An 18,077-nucleotide genomic window follows, 5' to 3' on the forward strand; every position below is an offset into this window, starting at 1 on the left:
ACATATAATGGTTGAAAGGGATGCTGCAGTGAACATGACCTGATCTTATAGGCAATACATTTCGGTGATTATTGGTGACTACAACGTAGCAAGTGGGTGGCATATGTAGAATCGAATTCTTTTGTTTTTTGCTAAAAAAATGCCAGCTCGTTGAAACTAAAATTAGATATCATCCATGCAGTACTACACAAGCCCACACATGAACCCTCTCTGGCCTGCTCCATCTAGGTCCCATGTTCTGCCATAAGATCCAATTATTAGGAATCTATATTCATGTTGCCGGAGTGATTTACTCTGGCATTTGTTCTCACTTAAAACATGACATGCAGAAGACTATATATCCTATACACAAAGGCAGGTTCAACCTTTGCTTGTGGTTTTAGTTGAAATTTCTGAAAATGGAATGATTAAATCCATTAGAAATTAATCTGGAAACAGTACACAGGAAAATAAAACTGAGAGACGAAAATACAAATTATCTTGTAGGGTAAAGAAGTGCTCCATTTTAGTAGCCGGGTAGCTGTTCTGTTACACCTAGAGATTACAATAGACTTCAAATTATTCCATCATTTTCTTTTATCATCTGCAATGCCATAAAGTAGTTTTAACTTTGGACCCCCTCTCTGTCATATGCATAGACTTAGATTTATCCTCCATTGAAAAGAGGGAAATACTTATGATTTTCTAATTTAACCTCCGGTTTTGTCATTGCTAGTCAATTTGGTGGAGACACAGTGTCCTGTCGGTAAGTCTGACTGCTCAACAACTAGGAAGGAGAGCATTTTTCACTCTTAAGGTATGGATTTATTTTTCATTCCATCCATTTTCTTGCTAAAGAAAAGGAGGTATAATGAGTGGTAGAGGACAGGACTTTCTTTCTACAAGAATCTTCACTCTCCAATGCTCCTCCATGATTAACTTTCTTTTGTCATACATCTTTTTCTTCCCACTTATACAAGTCTTGATTGTTTTGAATTGGAATCCCATCTAAGATATGTGAGATGATGTTGAAATAGATTGGTTTAATCCATTACCTGTGGCCCTTCTTGACTGTTCATTCTTTATAGTATTTTTCAGTAGCTTCGCTATAATGAGGTAAAAGAATCTTTTCCTTTATGATATGTCACACTCTAGCATAATCTACAATGAGATTACGGTATCTAATATCAATACCAACAAAAATGAGAAATAACATAAAGTCGCTACCATAAACAATCACAACTGTAACTATCTCTGGTCTGGTTAACTCTTATTGGTGTAAGATTTATCAATTCACTGTTAAGGCCTCAAGGGTGGTGTCTTTTTTGCTGTCTGGCATTCAGTTGCTTCATATGGTGCGTTATGCCCTTGTCTGCATCCTGTGGCCACTGGCTATGGCTTTGAATTTTAACTTTATTCTTGCTTTTGATCAGTATTTGGTATAACAATGATGATTCTGCTCAAGTCTGGCCATGAATGATGATTACTTTATTGTTTCTCTGAGGTGTGATTTTCTTCAGACATGTGCCTGCCACCATTTAAGAGACTTGCCCTGGTATTATAACTGGATTAAGCATAAATGGTAGAGGGAGCATGAATCGGTTCAGAGAATTGACCATGATGTTTGAGACTTCACTTGGGAGTTTGCTTTCATCTCTCTCTCTCTCTTTTTATTTTTTTTATTAGTATTTTTTGAGTTCAAATCTTGAGATTAGCATTCTTTGGAATTTATCATTTAAAAACATTCGTCTGATGAGAAAAAATGACTTGTTCTTAAAATTGATAATGGAGGGAGATTTGAGAGTTTGTTTTGTGTTATAATTTGTTTTTTAATGAGATTTGAGAGTTTGTTTTGTGTTATAAATAAAGATGTTTTTTTTTGGATGTTTTAAAATGATTTAGATATTGATTTTTTAAATTATTTTTATTTAAAAAAGTATTAAATTGATGTTTTTTTTGGATGTTTTAAAATGATTTAGATATGATTATGTTAAAAATTAATATATATTATTTTAATATATTATATCCTATGATTATGTTAAAAATTAATATATATTATATCCCAATATGAAACACAATATTGTTAATATTTGACAGTACAAAAATTGCCTGAGAATACTTTTAACAATTAAATAAAAAGATTCGATCAGAGTTTCATCTTTATTTTGTTAATTCACCGTTAATCTAAAAAAGTAAAAGAAAATTATGGAGGGAAAGTTAAAACAATTAAAAAAAAAAACTAGGTGCATCAAATCCCAAATTATCATGATTATACTCATTACGGGGAAAAAAAACTAATTATAATCTCCCATCAATCTTCTAAATCCATCATTACCTTTTATATTGGCTCAAAAGAAGGCCACCTAGATTTATAATGCCATTGAACATCAAAGCAGAAGGTTTTTCTCATTGGTCCACGAATACCTGTCCATATAAAATTATTTATTTAACATCTTGACTTATTGTTGTTTCATGGTTAATTGAAATCTTTAGAATCACTTTTGTTGAATTAGTGGAGATTATTTTCACTTAGTAAGGAGTGGTAATGATTATTTTCTTTATTTTTTAATTATTATTTTCTTTAGTAGCCCTCAAATACATTTTAAAGTGTTTTTATAATATTTTTAAAAAAATTATTTTTAATATTAACATGTTAAAATAATATGAAAACACCAAATTTAAAAAATTATATTAAAAACTAAAACACAAGTTTTTTAAAATATTAGTTGATATATTTTTAATTGAAAATGATGCTTTTAAAAAGCTTTGTGCATTATAGTACCGAACACATACAAATATAAAATTCTTGATGTATCAAAGAGTGTAAATGCAATCTAGTTTTTTTTATAAAAAAACAGAGAGAAAGAAAAAGAATAAATAATCCTTGGTACTTCAAATTCCCTTAATGCTATTTCTCTGTCGAAGGCCATTAAGGATATCCTAACATAAATATTCTTGTCATTTGTAATCTGTCAATGACACAAAAAATAAATAAAAAATTTCCTGTTGAGGTGCATGATAAAGTGTCTTCCCTTGTTTTTATGTTAGTTTATAATATACTTTATAGTTAATTGGTTGATTATACATAATATTATTATATTAATATAAATATATATTTATTATTAATAAAGATTTAATTTATTTTTAATATATTTTTAATATTCATATAATATTATATTAATGAATCTAAAGTAAATATAAAGTTTTTGGGATAAAAATAATTTGCAAAGAAAATTATAAAGTTATTATAATTATAAGATTTATATTGCATCAAAGTATTATTCCTAAAATATTCCAAGTCGATACTCTCTTAAATACTGGATATTCATTAAAGTCATAAAGACTAATATATATTGTGTGTTTTTTTTTTATAAAATGAAGCAATTGTTATCATAAGTTGAGATGTAAGTGATACTTAAAACTAATATGTAGATGTTTGTTATAAGATATGTCTATTGAACTGATCTGCAAAAAACTTTTATATGAAAAGATTACTTATGTCTACGGAAAGATTCACATGATGATTGCGTAAGTGATTCTCAAACTTAAAATTAATAAGTCATCTTATATAGAGAATGTTATGCTTTGATACTATTACATATTTTTTTAATTGAGATTATAGAATGACAGATATTGAATGTAGTATGAGTTATATGAAGGCACTTGAATAATCAAGAGAGAATTCACTACCTTAAATAAATTAAAAAATATATTTTATATGTTTTTAAATAGTATTGACTGAAAAATTCTTGGTTAAGGTGGAATGAGATTTGAAAAGGATTTTAAATCTTATTTATACAATAAATGATCATTATCTAGAGGGCAAACATGATATAACATGACAAATATACTCTATACTTTAATATTAAATCGAAACATTATTGATGAAATAATATTTATTACACAAAAAAATTGGTCACTAAAGGTTAATTCAAACAATTAATGACTTTTTTAATATTTAAGAGATTATAACACGTTGTTAGACGATGCACCTGATTTTCAAATATAAAAATTAAAGACTAGATTATAATTAATACATGGATTGTATTTCTAAACCTGGAAAATTCAAGTAAAGACTTGATTAAGTTAGTTTTCTAAATTTTTCCTGAATTAATATATAAATTTTTTAAAAAAATAAAAGAAGGAGTGGTTGTCTCTTAGATATAAAAATCAAAACTAGCACTTTAGGCATGACAATTTCTCTCTTCTAAATAAAGAATTAGGATATTTTTCACAGGTAGTTCGTGTAAATTATCGTTAAAGGTCGTACAATTAAATGACTTGTATTTGCAAAAACCCAGCTTTTAAAAAATTATTCAAAGCTAAAGAAAATTATATATTTAGATAATAAATTTCTAAATAATTTTAGATTTATCTAACAAGATTTTAGGTATTTTCAAATAATTTTATTTTATAATTTCCTCTATGTTTATGATATTTAAAAACCGAACACCCTGAATTTCACTCCATCTTTTTTAGAATTTAAATCCAAGATCTTGCAATGAGAATTCCAAGTTCTAATAGATAAATTGTAATACTCTTGGGATGGCCCTTCTAGCTTCGAATTTTGTTGCTTGCCTATGCTACAAGATATAAGCACATATTGAATTATCAGTCAGAAAACTGTTTTCCAAATCCAAGGCAGAAAATGGATAAAACGCTACACTAAAGTCGCCCTTGCAATTTATTATTCCTTTTGCCTTAGGATAAAAGAAACCGAAAGAAGGTTGGTGAAATTATTAACCGAAAGATTTTATTTTATTTTTATTTCAATAAAAAACGACCATAAAATGTTTTTGTTTGGTTGGAGAATATAACTTTGCATCTCACCCAAATTAAGTCAAACCTTATCGTATTATAAAAAACTTGAAAATTAAAGCATGAAATTTGATAATTTTATTGAATAAAAATGAACTGAATTATAAAAAAACTAAACTAAATAAAATCAAATAAAATATTTTGGACATATTCTAGATTATGTCACATGTCATACTATCAAGAATAAATAAACAGGGCAAGTGAGGTTCTGGTCTAGCGGTGGAAGGGGCTTGTCCCCTTCCTCTGCACCTGGGTTCGAACCTCACCATGCACGCCTGTCACCCCCGCGGTACCGTACCTGCTCATTGGGCTTGCAGGATGTTCAGTGGGCCGTGAGGATTAGCTGTGGTGCGCGCAAGCTGGCCTGGACACCCCACGTAAATCAAAAAAAAAAAAGAATAAGTAAACAAGGTTATGGCTGAGTGGTTGTTGGGGGAGCTCTCCCTTCCTCGAACTTAGGTTCGAGTCCTAGTAGGAGCGGGGTTGGAGGGTTATTCTCTTCGTGTCTTTACTAGGTCCTCTCTGTGCGATACGTCTGTCACCCTCGCGACACCTTACCTGCTCATTGGGCTTGCAGGATATTCAGTGGGGCGTGAGATTAGTCGTGGTGAGCGCAAGCTGGCCCAGACACCTACGTTAATTAATAAAAAAAAAAGAATAAGCAAACAGGGATGGTAATAAATATTCGTGGATCCGATCTTTTGATATCTATATTTTATTAATTATTTATTAAAAAAATTAGATATTTATAAATTATTAATTAAATTTCAAATATTTAAAAGATATTCATTATTTATTAATCAATAAAAAATAAAATAATTGATATACATATATTTGAATTGTGTGTATATATATCATGTCAATATTAAAATATGAATATATTACATTGCATTAAAAAAATTTGAATAAAAAGAAATAACAAAAAGGGGTGATCTCCGGATTGCCCGTTGAGAGTTTTTGGGCCATGTTTCCTCGATCAACGAAGGGGGGTCCAATGGAGATGGAGACGGCCCACGAATAAATTCTCAAGATTCAGGCTCGGTCCATTTGAAAATTTGACAGAGCCAAGGCCCTAACGTAGCCCATCAATAAGATTTAAGCCAACAAAATTGTAAAATTGAAATCATTTCAATACTATTTATCCAATTTTAATATCTTAAAAATATTAAACAATTTTATAATAATTTTATAGAAATTCAACCCTTTTTTCTTTTACTCCCTCACACATCTACTTGGAATATTTTTTTATCGACCATAATTGGCTGTGTGGATGTTATATTTTCACTAATTTAAATCAAATTAATTTCATAATTTTAAAACTCGTTTTAATACAAAAATATTAATAAATCAAATCAATTCAATCAGCTGAAACCATTTCTAATATAGAATTAATTTACGTTCAATTTCATATGGATGAAGTAGTAAGTTCTCATATTAACATTAATAGTTCAATTTAAAAAATAATAATAATTCTACGAGAAAAAAAGATTGATATAATTATAGCTTAGTCTTTTAATTCAATGAAAATATTTTATTAAGAATGTTTAATGAAATTAATTAATTAATTAGCCATTGTGGTTCCAAGAGCTATAATATAATCTTTACGTTTTAAAGTTTTCTTACAACTTAGTCATTTCATTAATTCCTTGTTACTTTTCCAGTAATTTGTTTTTATTTTTATTTTTAGTTTTTGCAAAATGAAAGAAACAAAAGAGAAACAAGTAAGATGATAAATTTGAATTAAAAAAGAGTGATTTAAGAGCAAAACACGACTAATTTGAAAACGTTCAAAACTAGTAAAAAAATATATAAAATAATGTATAATACATGAACTAATTAATTAATTTTAATAAATCATGGAGTAATTCACTAAAAAAATAAATGAATTATTAAACAAAGAAATATATATAGTACAGATACACATGGATTATGCTGTTAAAAATGACACGTGGCGTAATCCCATTCACTTGACATTCCTTGTTGTCATCACTCTGTCAATAATCCTCTCTGACAAGGGGAAAATTCACTCTTCGACAATGCCTCCTCGTCGATCAACAAGAAGGAGAGCCAAAGCGACAAGCAAGAAATCCACCAGGATCTCAAAACGTCAAGCAGTTCAATCGACAGAGTAAGAAATAAATGAAGAAATTGATGTGGAAGAAGTGAAAATTAAACAAGAAGAGATAAATGAAAATGACAATGTTGTTGATGATTTGGAGCGGAGCCCAGAGCAATTGATAGGAGTTAACGATGATATTTTGGACGACAAATCATGGGTTGTTGCGTTTATGAAGCGGGAAATGGAAGGTGTTTTAGAAGAGAATTTGAACTTCAATGGTAATGAAGGTAATGATGCTGTTATGTTTGTATTATTTTGTTGTGGTAGTGTTTTTGGTTTGGTTTTGGAGAATTATATAATTGATTTTATGTTATCTCTTGATGTTTGATTAATGTATTATGTTTTTGTATAAAATTTGAGGTATTTGAGTCCAGTTTTGGTTTTGTGCAAGTAAGAGATAGAAAAGTTTGATAAGGATGCAAAATTTTTAGTGCTCAGATGAGGGAATTGCGGGAGTCAGAAATTTTATGTGGTAGGGCTAGGGGAAATCTGTGTGGTTTTTTCCAAGTTAGAGAGTGAAAAAATAAATGCAAATGGATACCATGTGCTGCCGAGATGAAGGGCATCGTGGAAATTGAAAATTTAATGTGATGGGATTAGGGGAAAGTCGTGTAGCTGCATGTTTTATGGAAGTTAGAAAGTGATAAAAATGCAAACTTTTTGATGCCCAGATGAAGGGCAGTTTGGAAATAAGTGCACATCCTGGTTTGATTGCTGATACTTTGTTGCATGAAGTGATTATTTGGGTTTCATGTTTGCATTTCCTATTACATTGAAGTTTGGGACTGAATGCTTTTGAAGGTTATTCTTTTACTATTAGCTTTTACTTTTCATCTATCTGAAAGAGTGGTGTTGGTGGATGACATGCTTATTTTCAAACAAATCACAACCCAAAACTAAAGCAAGAGCTATCGCTTGTACCATCTTACGGAATGTAGAAACCATGCTAAATGAACGTGGAAGCTTCTGTTGATATTTTCTGATGTAGAGACATATTAATACTGTGGTCCATATAGAATGGCTGTTCCAGTTACTAGTGTTCTTATCTTGCTATATTTGCATCATGCACAAACTCAAATTTGGAAATTGGACTTTCAACTGGTATTGCTTTGCTAAACCTATGCATTTAACTGCTTGTGCTTAAGTTTTCTGCGTGCCATTCCCCTTGTTTCTTGTTTTTATCTGATAGTGATTATGCTTTTTTTCATTTTTTTAAAAACCAAATTCAACTAGTTGGCCCCTGCTGATTCGCGATGGAGGGGTTACTGATTCTAACTATATACTTGTTGTAGGTGCAAACCAGAATTCTGTTGAAAAAGAGACTCCTGCTTCTGATGAAGTTGTAAAATCTCTCAAGCATATGGATGACATTTCAAGAGTGCAAGAAGGTGGCGATAACGAGGGAAACATTGACAATGTCTTGAAATCACCTGTGCACATGGATAATTGTTCTAGAGTTCAGGAAAGTGGTGATAAGGAAGGGAAGGGTGCAAATGGTGTGAAAAACGACGACTACAATGAAGATAACAATGCCATCCAATCACCTGGACACATGAATGACTTTTACAGAGTCCAAGAAGGTGGTGATGGGGAAGGAAAGAGTGCAGATGAAAGGGAGGGAAAAGATAATGTAAAAAATGCAGAACACAGCAAAGGTAAGAATGTTATGAAATCACCAGGGCATCTGGATGACTTTCTTAGAGTCCGAGAGGGTGGTGATGAGGAAGAGAAAAGAGTGGATGATGTGGAAGATGATGAAGATAACAATGTCATTAAATCACCTGCACATATGGATGACATTTCTGGAGTTCAAGAAGGCAGTGCTGAGGAAGGAAAGACCGTGTGTGAAAGGGAGAGCATAGATGGTGTTAAAGATAACAAAGGCTACAAAGTTAACAATTTCATGAAATCACCAGGGCATGCAGATGAATTTATTGGAGTCCAAGATGATGGTGATGAGGAAATGAAGAGTGCAGATGACAGGGAAGATAATGGAGATGGTGAAGATAACGAAGTCATGGAATCACTTGGGTATTTGGATGACTTTTCTAGAGTTCAAGAAGTAATTAATGAGGATGGAAAGAGCGCATGCGAAACGGAGAGCATAGCTTGTGCAAAAGATAATGAAGTTAACAATGGCATGAAATCACCAGGGCCTGCGGGTGAATTTATTGGAGACCAAGATGATGGTGATGAAGAACTGAGGAGTGCAGATGATATGGAAGATGATGGAGATGGTGAAGACAACAACCTCATGGAATCACTTGGACATTCAGATGACTGTACTGATGTCCAAGAAGGTTGTGATGAAGAAGGGGACATTGCAGATGATGTGGAAGATAATGAGGACAGTGATGATACCGATGAGGTTGAAGATCCTTCTCTAACCAGCTCAGGGAAACAAAGGCAACTAGAAATCCATGTTGGTCACCCTTGCTGTCCCTCTTTCGCTTTCTCCCTATCCCTTGTTTTCTTTTCATTTTTCCTTTTTTTTCCCTTTGAGTTGAAACACAGATGAATCTGTAGGGAAAAGATTGGTAATAAACACAAACATGCCCGTATAGTTTGCATTCATGGAGATGTGACTAATAGAGTGAACCTTGTCCTATTGGTAAATGTAGCTATCCCAGTTAGGTAATTGGTGAATTAGTTGTTGAAAATGAAAAATCATGTCATCAGGCATTTGATTCGATTATGCCTAAATAATTGTTAGTCCATTGACGTAATTGGCTTCTGAAGTTGTGAATATGTTAATCAGTTTTTTACAGAGTTAACAGAAATCTAATATACAGCAGGAAATACATAGGCTTTGGTGGATGCTTTCAGATCACTGTTAAATCACTTTTCCATTTTACTGGTGTTGGTCCTGTAAATGACGGAGACTGTGGCTTTTCTTCTTGTAGGTGACATCTGTTCATGTTAAAGGGCTAGTGAAATCCTGGAATGTAAAGAAGCTGGAAGAGCTTTGCAAACAGTATGGAGACATCATAAATGTTTGGTTACCTCGAAATTTTGGTGCTAAACACAAGGATTTTGGATTTATCGCTTTTAGTTCTCATAAAGGTGCACTTGCTTGTGTGGAAGGGATCAATAAGACACAGCTTGGAGGAGAAACTAAGGTGATTACCTGGATGCTGTAACATGTGTATGTGTGTGTGGATCCCTTAAAGCAACATCTTTTATATCACTTTATGTCTCAGGTTAAAGCTGACCTTGCCAAGACAAGATTTAGAGGTGCAGTGCAGAAGAAAAGGAGATGGGGTAAACATCATGCAAAGTACGAAGAGGTTGAAACTGAAATAAAAGCACAAGCTCATGGTAACAAGTCCAAGGGAACTAGAAAAGGAGGAAGGGGCATTGCTAAAGAAGAGATTCAAGCTCCTTCATTGTTGAATAGTACTAAAGAAGGCAAACCAAACAATCATCGAACCAGTTTCAGTGAATGTCAGGATGCCAACTCAGTAAAAACAGCTCGTAAGATAAAGAATTTGCCTCAAAAAAGGAATGATCGTGGGAAGAGAAAGATTGACCATGATCTTAGTAGTAGACAATCAAAGAAATCTAGAGGTAGTTTTTTGCTATTTGACTTCTTTGTGTTTTCCTGTAGCTGTTATTGCGAGACAGTCTTATGTGGCAAAACTTTGCAGGTAATGCTCAAGGTAGGCAAATCAATAGAAATTCAGCGAGGAAACCTCACCGCGAGGAGGGGAGCAGCACAATTTCTGGATCCAAGAGGCACCGATCAGATATGGTAACTTGTATTTTCCTGCCCATTGATCTAGGGCTGTGGGTTTGATCATATGAAATGATTCTTCCAGGAACCCCATGCTGGATATATAGAACCTGCTACAAGGAAACCAGCTCAACATTATGCAGGGTATGCTGAGGCTGCTCATTGCCATCAAGGGCAATCTCATTTAAGTTACCTTCAACACAGCTTTCAGAATCAAAGCCAACCTTCTGTTAGATACATCGAACCTGGCCTTGGAAGACAAGCCTTACCTCATGCAGGATATATTGAGCCTGCTGCAGAAAAGCAAGGCTTTGTTGCTAATGATCATAGTTTGAGAAGGTTCTTTCTAATGTTGATAGTCTTTCCTTGTGTTTCGAGCTTCTACTTTGATTCAAATGCTTATAAGGTTGTCATTTTTCCACAGAGATGGCAGGTACAGTGGTCAAGGCAACCAGGGATCTGCTTATGTGAGAGGTAGCTTTTTAAGTCCTCTGAATTTTCTTTTTGCATCTTTAGTGCATCCCAAACCTGCTTTATTAAATTTAATTGCTGAAGTTTTGTCAGTCCAATGGGAGAATATGATTTTGTGTTTGAATATTCATTTGGACTTTTGTTTATACATTTATTTCTTGGGAGTGGTGTTGAGCTTGGATTAGTCTTCATATCATTTCTAAAAGACCAAAAAAGTAGGAATTCTATGAACCGAGATTCTTCTATATGTAATATAAATCCATCATTGTAATGTATGTAACCAGCCATTGCAATTCTTGGCTGATTATGTAAGAGTTCGCATATTGCTACTAAATTTCATGGTTTGGCTAGATGGATGAGTGCACGTTCAACATATTCACCTCTGAAGTTGTACAACTTCTGGCGCACCTCTCATTTTTCAGAATTCAGCCCCTGACCCTCTCTCCTCTAGGCTCACATCCGCTATTTGCTCTTGCGGAAGTATTATTACCTCTGATGTTTTGAATCTGTAATTTGTCCAATTGAATGTGAGTAGCGTTATTGCTGTGAGTAGAGGTTCTAATTGTTTACTTAATTGCTTAGATTCTCTCACGTTATTGTTGTACTTGACTGCACAACAATAACATAAATATCACTTCTGAAGTTGTGGAACTTCAGGTGCAATTTTGTCTGCATGTTCTTTTACCCATTTTCCCTTCTTCCCAAGCATGCACCCACACTACTTGCTTATATAGGCAGTGTAGTGTTTTGCATGTGTAATCTTACAAATCAAATATGAGTAACTGTTTTTCTGTATCTGGAATATTGCCATCTAGTCTCAATACATGGTTTAGTGTTTTACCATATTACCCTCATGGATACTATTCTAGATTCTCCTTAGTGGTTCTAAATTTCTGATATCTCTTGATAGATCTCTTTTAAGCTAGCTGAACTTTATTTACTTCTAATGGTCTCATATTAGGGTCTCCCTAGGATGAATTTACCCTACCGTTCATATAATGATATGATAGTTCTGTTCTTATTGCAGAGTCAGGTGTTCCATCTTCCTATGCTCAATATTACACAAGCATCTCTGTCTATCAGGTATCCTTTCTTGCCCAAGTTACATCTCCATCCACCAACTTTGGCTGTTTTTTATACAAATTAGCGCACATTATCTGTTTTATCAACTATGGCCACAAATTCTGCATTCCGTAGGATTTTTTTTTTAAAAAAGAAATTGCTGAGCTAAATTTTCCCAAAGAAGTGTGTTTTCATGACGTGATAACTCGGGAGTGGTTTCAAAACTCTTTTCCCAGTTAGCTTATCTTTGATTTGACAATGGTTGTATAAAGTTGTGACTCTGGAGTTGGAAGATATTATAGTTTTTATTGAATCCAACTCTCTTTGAATGGTTGTCCGGGCATTGCCCGTGAATGCCTGTCTTTTGAAACATATGCATGCGTACTCATGCATAGTCTTCAGCTTCTAAAAGTTAATACCTAGTATCTTTGTTGCATGCAGGGTGTTGCTGGCGTTAGTAGGTATCATCACAGCGGTGGAACATACCTGCCTCATCAATAGTACTATTGAATATTTGATAGGTAGAGCCTGAAACAATATGGCTCTTCTAGGTATCTCCCATGAAAATCAACTTATTTATCGACTCCTCTTCTCACATGTAGATTTTTTCAGAGGAAATAAATCACTGTACGTTTCACATTCAGAAGCCACACTTAATCCTATACAAGAGGCAATAACCATGCATCATCAAGTTATCTAACTCATGGGAGTCTGCGACCCATGGTCTGCAGGGATATCCTTCTTTATTTAGTGGAAGTTTGTTCTGTAGGAGAAAACTCAAAAAGAGAACTTGTGATTTTGATTTCTGGGGTTTTCATTGGTGACCTTTCTGAATGAGGTTGGGATCTTGGAGTTTCAGTTGGCGGTGACACAGGTGTGCTCTCTATTCCTTTCATCTGGTCAAGAAGACGTTGGCGTGAGTGGCAATAGAGTAGGCCTCTCGCAGTTGGGACTAGTAATAAGAATGAATTTTCATCTTTTAGCTTCTGAAAATTATCTAATCTCAACGCGAATGACTTATTTGAAAAAATAGAAGAGTCGGCCGTCTTTGGAAGAAGGATTGGTGCACTTTTTGAAAGAGGGATGAAGACAACCTTATCTCGATCCAGCATTAGCAGAATTGCGGACTCAATAAGCTTTCCCTGTGTTGCGTAGTAACATTCTCAGTGCTCCTAAACAAGCAATCTAGCAGTCATCTTCCTTCTCTGCAACATGTGCCACTCTAAACCAAATAAGCAGCTAGCCCTTCAAAGCTTGAAGCTCTTGACATGTTTTACCATCAACCACGTAATTACAGTAAACCAAATAAGCAGCTAGCCCTTCAAAGTTTGCCGGGGCATTGTCACCAAGTAAAAAGCTTCAGCAAACCTGGTCTAGGAGATTGCATGATACAATGCTTAGAGTATTATAAGATTTTCTGACGTAAAAGGGTAAACTAGCACTAAGATTCAAGAATTTACATGAAGCTCTTGACATGTTTTAGCATCAACCACGTAATTACAATCTGTGTTGACTCGGAATCGTAGGGTTACACTGAAGAGGTTAAACTAAACAGTGGCACGGGACCAAGAGGAAGAAGATGATCTAAAATTATCAAAGTTCAAAGTTGAGTAACTTTTACCGACCAAACATTATTTTTATTGCCAGTTTGACAAAGCGACATACTGCCATTGCACTTGTTTTACCAGCAAAAACATAAACTAGTAATGTTTTTGTTGCGGTGTAATCTATAATGCGCCATATTACTAAACACGTCCTAATCGATATCTTAATATAATCCATTGAAAACTTAACAAAGAAAAATTCTAAGTCATCCATGGATGCTGGGTCATGCATAGCATTTGCGTTAGACCCTACAAAATTCCATTTAATAAAAGGGTGAATTGACTATTTACGAAGTAGCAAGAAAACTAAATCTTCACATGCTTAAAATTCAAATGATTTTTTCTTGCCCATAGATATATATATATATATATATATATATATTTTATTTGGTTTAACTTTTAGGATGATTATCTATGCCCAAATTAGATAATTCATAATCTTAAAATTTAAACTCTTAATTTGCATTTGATAAATCCTTTTATTATTTTGTTCAGATTCAATCATTTAAATTTTATATTAATATTATCCGATTAAATTCTGATTGCATTATAAACACACTTAATTATAAAAACATTTTACTAAGTTGTCAGATAAATTGAACTTCAAAATAACCAAAAATAATTAGTGAAAATAAAATAATCATAATTAGAAATTAAAAAAAAAAATCCACCGAAAACAAAGAGAAAGTCAAGGCATCCCACCGTTTCCTAGATGACACGGAGCCCGCACATTCATCTCTATCTCTCTCTCTCTCTAATCTTTCTTATCAGATACGAAGAGGAGCAAAATCATGGGTAATACATGCTGTTTTTTATGTGGATGCATAGACCAAGCTAGCGTTGGTGTTGTTGAAAGGTGGGGTCGTTTTGAGCGCCTGGCTCCGCCAGGTTTCCACTTCTTTAACTGCCTTGCTGGTCAATGTTTGGCCGGTGTTTTGTCTACCAGAATTCACTCCCTTGATGTCCGCATTGAAACCAAAACCAAGGTTTTTTCCTTATTAATTCTCGATTAAGTTTCATTTTGTTTGGTTTCTTCGTAATTAAGGAATGTAAGGTTTGTGAGTTCTGTCATGTTTTGTGTTTCTTGGATTTTTGGTTGTGGGTTGCGTGTTTTGTTGTGTTTTCTGTAGGATTTTTGGGGGTTTTAGGGCTTGGTGTTTATTGGCCTTTTTGGTGATTAAGGAGTGTAGAATTTGTGGGTTTTGTTTGGATTTGTGTTTCTTGGATTTCTGGATGTGGGCCTTGTGTTTTGTTGTGTTTGATGGAGAGGTTAGGGGTTCTAAAGGCTTTAGTATTTAGTATTTGTTAATGTGTTTACAAGATTTGAGACTTTTGAAGTACCTGATCCCTTGTTTATAATGGCTCTGATCGGTTCCCCGATATGTTTAATGTGATCAGATTGCTAATTATGTGACACTATTTCTGTTGTGACCATGTTTGGTTGTTGAGAAAAGCCGGTGTAAGTAAAAGAGATTAGAATTTGAGTTTTCAGGGTTTTATGCTGTTTCTATCATGAATGTGATTGTTAGGTGATGAAATAAAATTTGCACTGTATTCTCTGTTGTTTGATTTTGTGCTGTCCTCTAATGGTTAGTTTTGGGCTGAGATTTTTGTTTCTCTCTTATAGAAAATTAAGGGCTTTACATAGTTTTATGTCAGTGCAGGATAATGTCTTTGTGCAGTTGGTTTGCTCGATTCAGTACCGAATAGTCAAGCAAAATGCTGATGATGCATTCTATGAGTTGGCAAATCCCAGGGAGCAGATTCAGGCTTATGTATTTGATGGTAATCCACAGTTGTAGCATGGAATACAGATTTTTATTATCCAATAATGTGTCTATATTACTCTTCCTTTTTTGAGTTTTGAGAGTTTTCACCTTGTTTCATTGTGACGTATCTCATGTTTCTTAAGTGGTTCGAGCTATTGTTCCAAGAATGGCATTGGATGAGCTTTTCGAGCAGAAGGGTGAGGTTGCCATAGCTGTCTTGGAGGAATTGGAGAAGGTAATTGGATACCTGCTTCTTTTGTTGAATCCCATGGTTTTATAAATTTGTAGCAGTGGTTCTTTGGATTATTCAAATGCACTCTTCTTGATATATGATTCCTTTTTCTTTTCTTTTTTTTTGTGTGTGCGTGCTATTGTTCTTATCTTATGTTGACTTAATGAATCAGGTGATGGGAGCCTATGGCTACTGCATAGAGCACATTTTGATGGTTGACATTATACCTGATGATACTGTACGCAGGGCAATGAACGAGATCAATGCAGGTATTAATCACCTTCTACACATTCTCACTTGTTTTACTACATAAATACCTTCTTGTTCTTTTTTTTTTGGATATCATATGAAAGTCATTGCTGATTTCTGGAAGGACACGGGAACTAAAATAAGTTGCCTACTCAATTTTTATACTTTTAGCTCTCATAGTTTGCAAGATGTAATAGACCAACTTTAACTGAATTTTCCACTACCATTATTCACTGTGAATTGTTTGTCTTTTAGCTAACTAGATGGTGTGTATTCTTGCTATCTTTCTAACAGCATCCAGATTCTTGTTTCATTTTATGGATCTCATTATCTCTATGCATGAAATTTGTCATTATACAGAGTAATGGTTTTACTAAACATCAACAATTGTAAACTTTCTTTCTTGGTAATTTCCTTAAAGTCTAAATTATCTGTTGATGTTTGATTTTGAACAAGCTTCCAGTTCTATGTATCTGATATAGTGATCATTTGCTTGCTTGCTATTAATGGCATTTAATTATGATCCTCAACTTCGTTTGCAAATAACTTTTGCATATCAATTCTGTATCTCAGCTCAACGACTTCAGCTTGCTAGTGTATACAAAGGTGAAGCCGAAAAGGTGCTCCAAGTCAAAAGGGCAGAAGCTGACGCTGAAGCCAAGTACCTTGGTGGGGTTGGTGTTGCCAGGCAGAGGCAGGCAATCACAGATGGTTTGAGAGAGAACATACTGGAGTTCTCACACAAGGTGGCAGGCACATCAGCTAAGGAGGTGATGGATCTCATCATGATCACACAGTACTTTGACACCATCAAAGACCTCGGCAACTCATCTAAGAACACCACTGTTTTCATCCCTCATGGCCCTGGTCATGTAAGAGACATCGGCGACCAGATTCGCAATGGGTTGATGGAGGCATCCTGTGCTCAAATTGATGAGCAGTGATACCATTCACCAGGCATCTTCCAAAGCACATTTTCTTTGAATTTGAATGCAAGATGGAAAAAAATACGATTTATGTAAATAGGATGAAATCCTATATTTTAAGTTTGTCATTGAACATGTATTATGAGTTTTTTATGCTCGAGTTGCCCTTTTCGCTAATGGAAAAGAAAACTATCCTTCGAAAACCTTTTTTACCATCACAATTTGCCTATAGAAAAGCTTCAGACATTCTACTTCACCGTATACACTTTTCACTTGTCTTCACCATCATCGTGTTTATCAAACGAAAACGTGTCCTGTCACCATCTTCACAAACAAAAAATCCTATGGGAGGAGCTTGTTCTCTTTCTCTGTATCTGGGTTTGCATCTCATTATGCACGCCTGTCATCCCCGCGGTGTCTTATCTGTTTACTGGGCTTGCAGGATGTTCAGTGAACCGTGTGGATTAATCGTGGTGTGCGTACGCTGATCCGGACATCCACGTAAATTAAAAAAAAAAAGAAAAAATCCTATGACGCTCATGCTATGATTATTAGATATTTACAGCAACATAAAAAGGAGAGAGAATCATGAAAGAAAGACGCACAAGGAGGAGAAACACAGTAAGGGGAGAAAAACTAGAGAAAAGGGGATAGAAAGAGAATAAAAAAACAGGAGAGGGAGAGAGAGAGTTTGTCCAGTAATTACAATTTGAGCATTGTGAAACTTTCCTCTAAACGCATCTATCTCTTAATCGAAGTCTATCTATAATCATAGCCTATCGTTTCTATCGTCCCTTTTAATTTGTAACTCGCTCTCCATTCATCACGTTCCAATAATAAACACAATAGTGAAATTTGAAAATAAAATACGAAAAATTTGTGAACTAAATATAATTTATTCAGATTCGCATTAAGAAATTTAACAAATTCTTTAGCACCACCTCACTTGCAATAGTGTTGCTTTTCAACAAAAACTAAATATAATTTATAATATATAACATTGTTACAGTATTCTTTGGGTATTTATCTCAGTCTTATAATCTTTTTTATAAATTTAATAGGTTAATCAATTTAACTTGAGTTTTTTTTTCAATTTAATTCTTCAACATTGAATT

At 34.0% G+C, this 18,077-nt stretch overlaps 2 protein-coding genes across 3 annotated transcripts; both read left to right on the forward strand.

The window, feature by feature from the left end:
* Positions 1-1,625: 1,625 nt before the first annotated feature.
* On the forward strand, positions 1,626-17,177 carry LOC105137599 (hypersensitive-induced response protein 4-like). 2 transcript variants are annotated; one of them, XM_011043399.1, is made up of 6 exons: positions 1,626-1,645; positions 14,529-14,772; positions 15,451-15,571; positions 15,699-15,790; positions 15,960-16,056; positions 16,610-17,177. In XM_011043399.1, exons 2-6 carry the CDS (start codon positions 14,578-14,580, stop codon positions 16,978-16,980), a joined length of 876 nt encoding a protein of 291 aa, XP_011041701.1. In that variant the 5' UTR covers positions 1,626-1,645; positions 14,529-14,577; the 3' UTR covers positions 16,981-17,177. The 2 variants fall into 2 exon arrangements, with proteins under 2 accessions (XP_011041701.1, XP_011041700.1); XM_011043398.1 differs by lacking the exon at positions 1,626-1,645 and having other exon boundaries at positions 14,472-14,772.
* On the forward strand, positions 6,931-12,825 carry LOC105137601 (uncharacterized). The gene is made up of 9 exons (XM_011043400.1): positions 6,931-7,143; positions 8,209-9,338; positions 9,820-10,035; positions 10,117-10,483; positions 10,564-10,667; positions 10,735-10,988; positions 11,074-11,123; positions 12,148-12,203; positions 12,624-12,825. The coding sequence occupies exons 1-9, from the start codon at positions 7,086-7,088 to the stop codon at positions 12,681-12,683; spliced, it is 2,295 nt and encodes a 764-aa protein (XP_011041702.1). The 5' UTR covers positions 6,931-7,085; the 3' UTR covers positions 12,684-12,825.
* Positions 17,178-18,077: the final 900 nt, after the last annotated feature.

The sequence above is a fragment of the Populus euphratica genome, unplaced genomic scaffold (assembly GCF_000495115.2).
Source record: "Populus euphratica unplaced genomic scaffold, PopEup_1.0 scaffold149.1, whole genome shotgun sequence".
Classification (NCBI taxonomy): Eukaryota; Viridiplantae; Streptophyta; class Magnoliopsida; order Malpighiales; family Salicaceae; genus Populus; species Populus euphratica.

Coding starts and splice junctions, on each gene's coding strand:
- LOC105137601 (XM_011043400.1), top strand. CDS start 7,086: ATGAAGCGGGAAATGGAAGGTGTTTTAGAAGAGAATTTGAACTTCAAT. Junction 7,144..8,208: donor GAACTTCAATGGTAATGAAG/GTAATGATGCTG, acceptor TACTTGTTGTAG/GTGCAAACCAGAATTCTGTT. Junction 10,036..10,116: donor AGCTTGGAGGAGAAACTAAG/GTGATTACCTGG, acceptor TTTATGTCTCAG/GTTAAAGCTGACCTTGCCAA.
- LOC105137599 (XM_011043399.1), top strand. CDS start 14,578: ATGGGTAATACATGCTGTTTTTTATGTGGATGCATAGACCAAGCTAGC. Junction 15,572..15,698: donor TCAGGCTTATGTATTTGATG/GTAATCCACAGT, acceptor ATGTTTCTTAAG/TGGTTCGAGCTATTGTTCCA. Junction 16,057..16,609: donor AATGAACGAGATCAATGCAG/GTATTAATCACC, acceptor TCTGTATCTCAG/CTCAACGACTTCAGCTTGCT.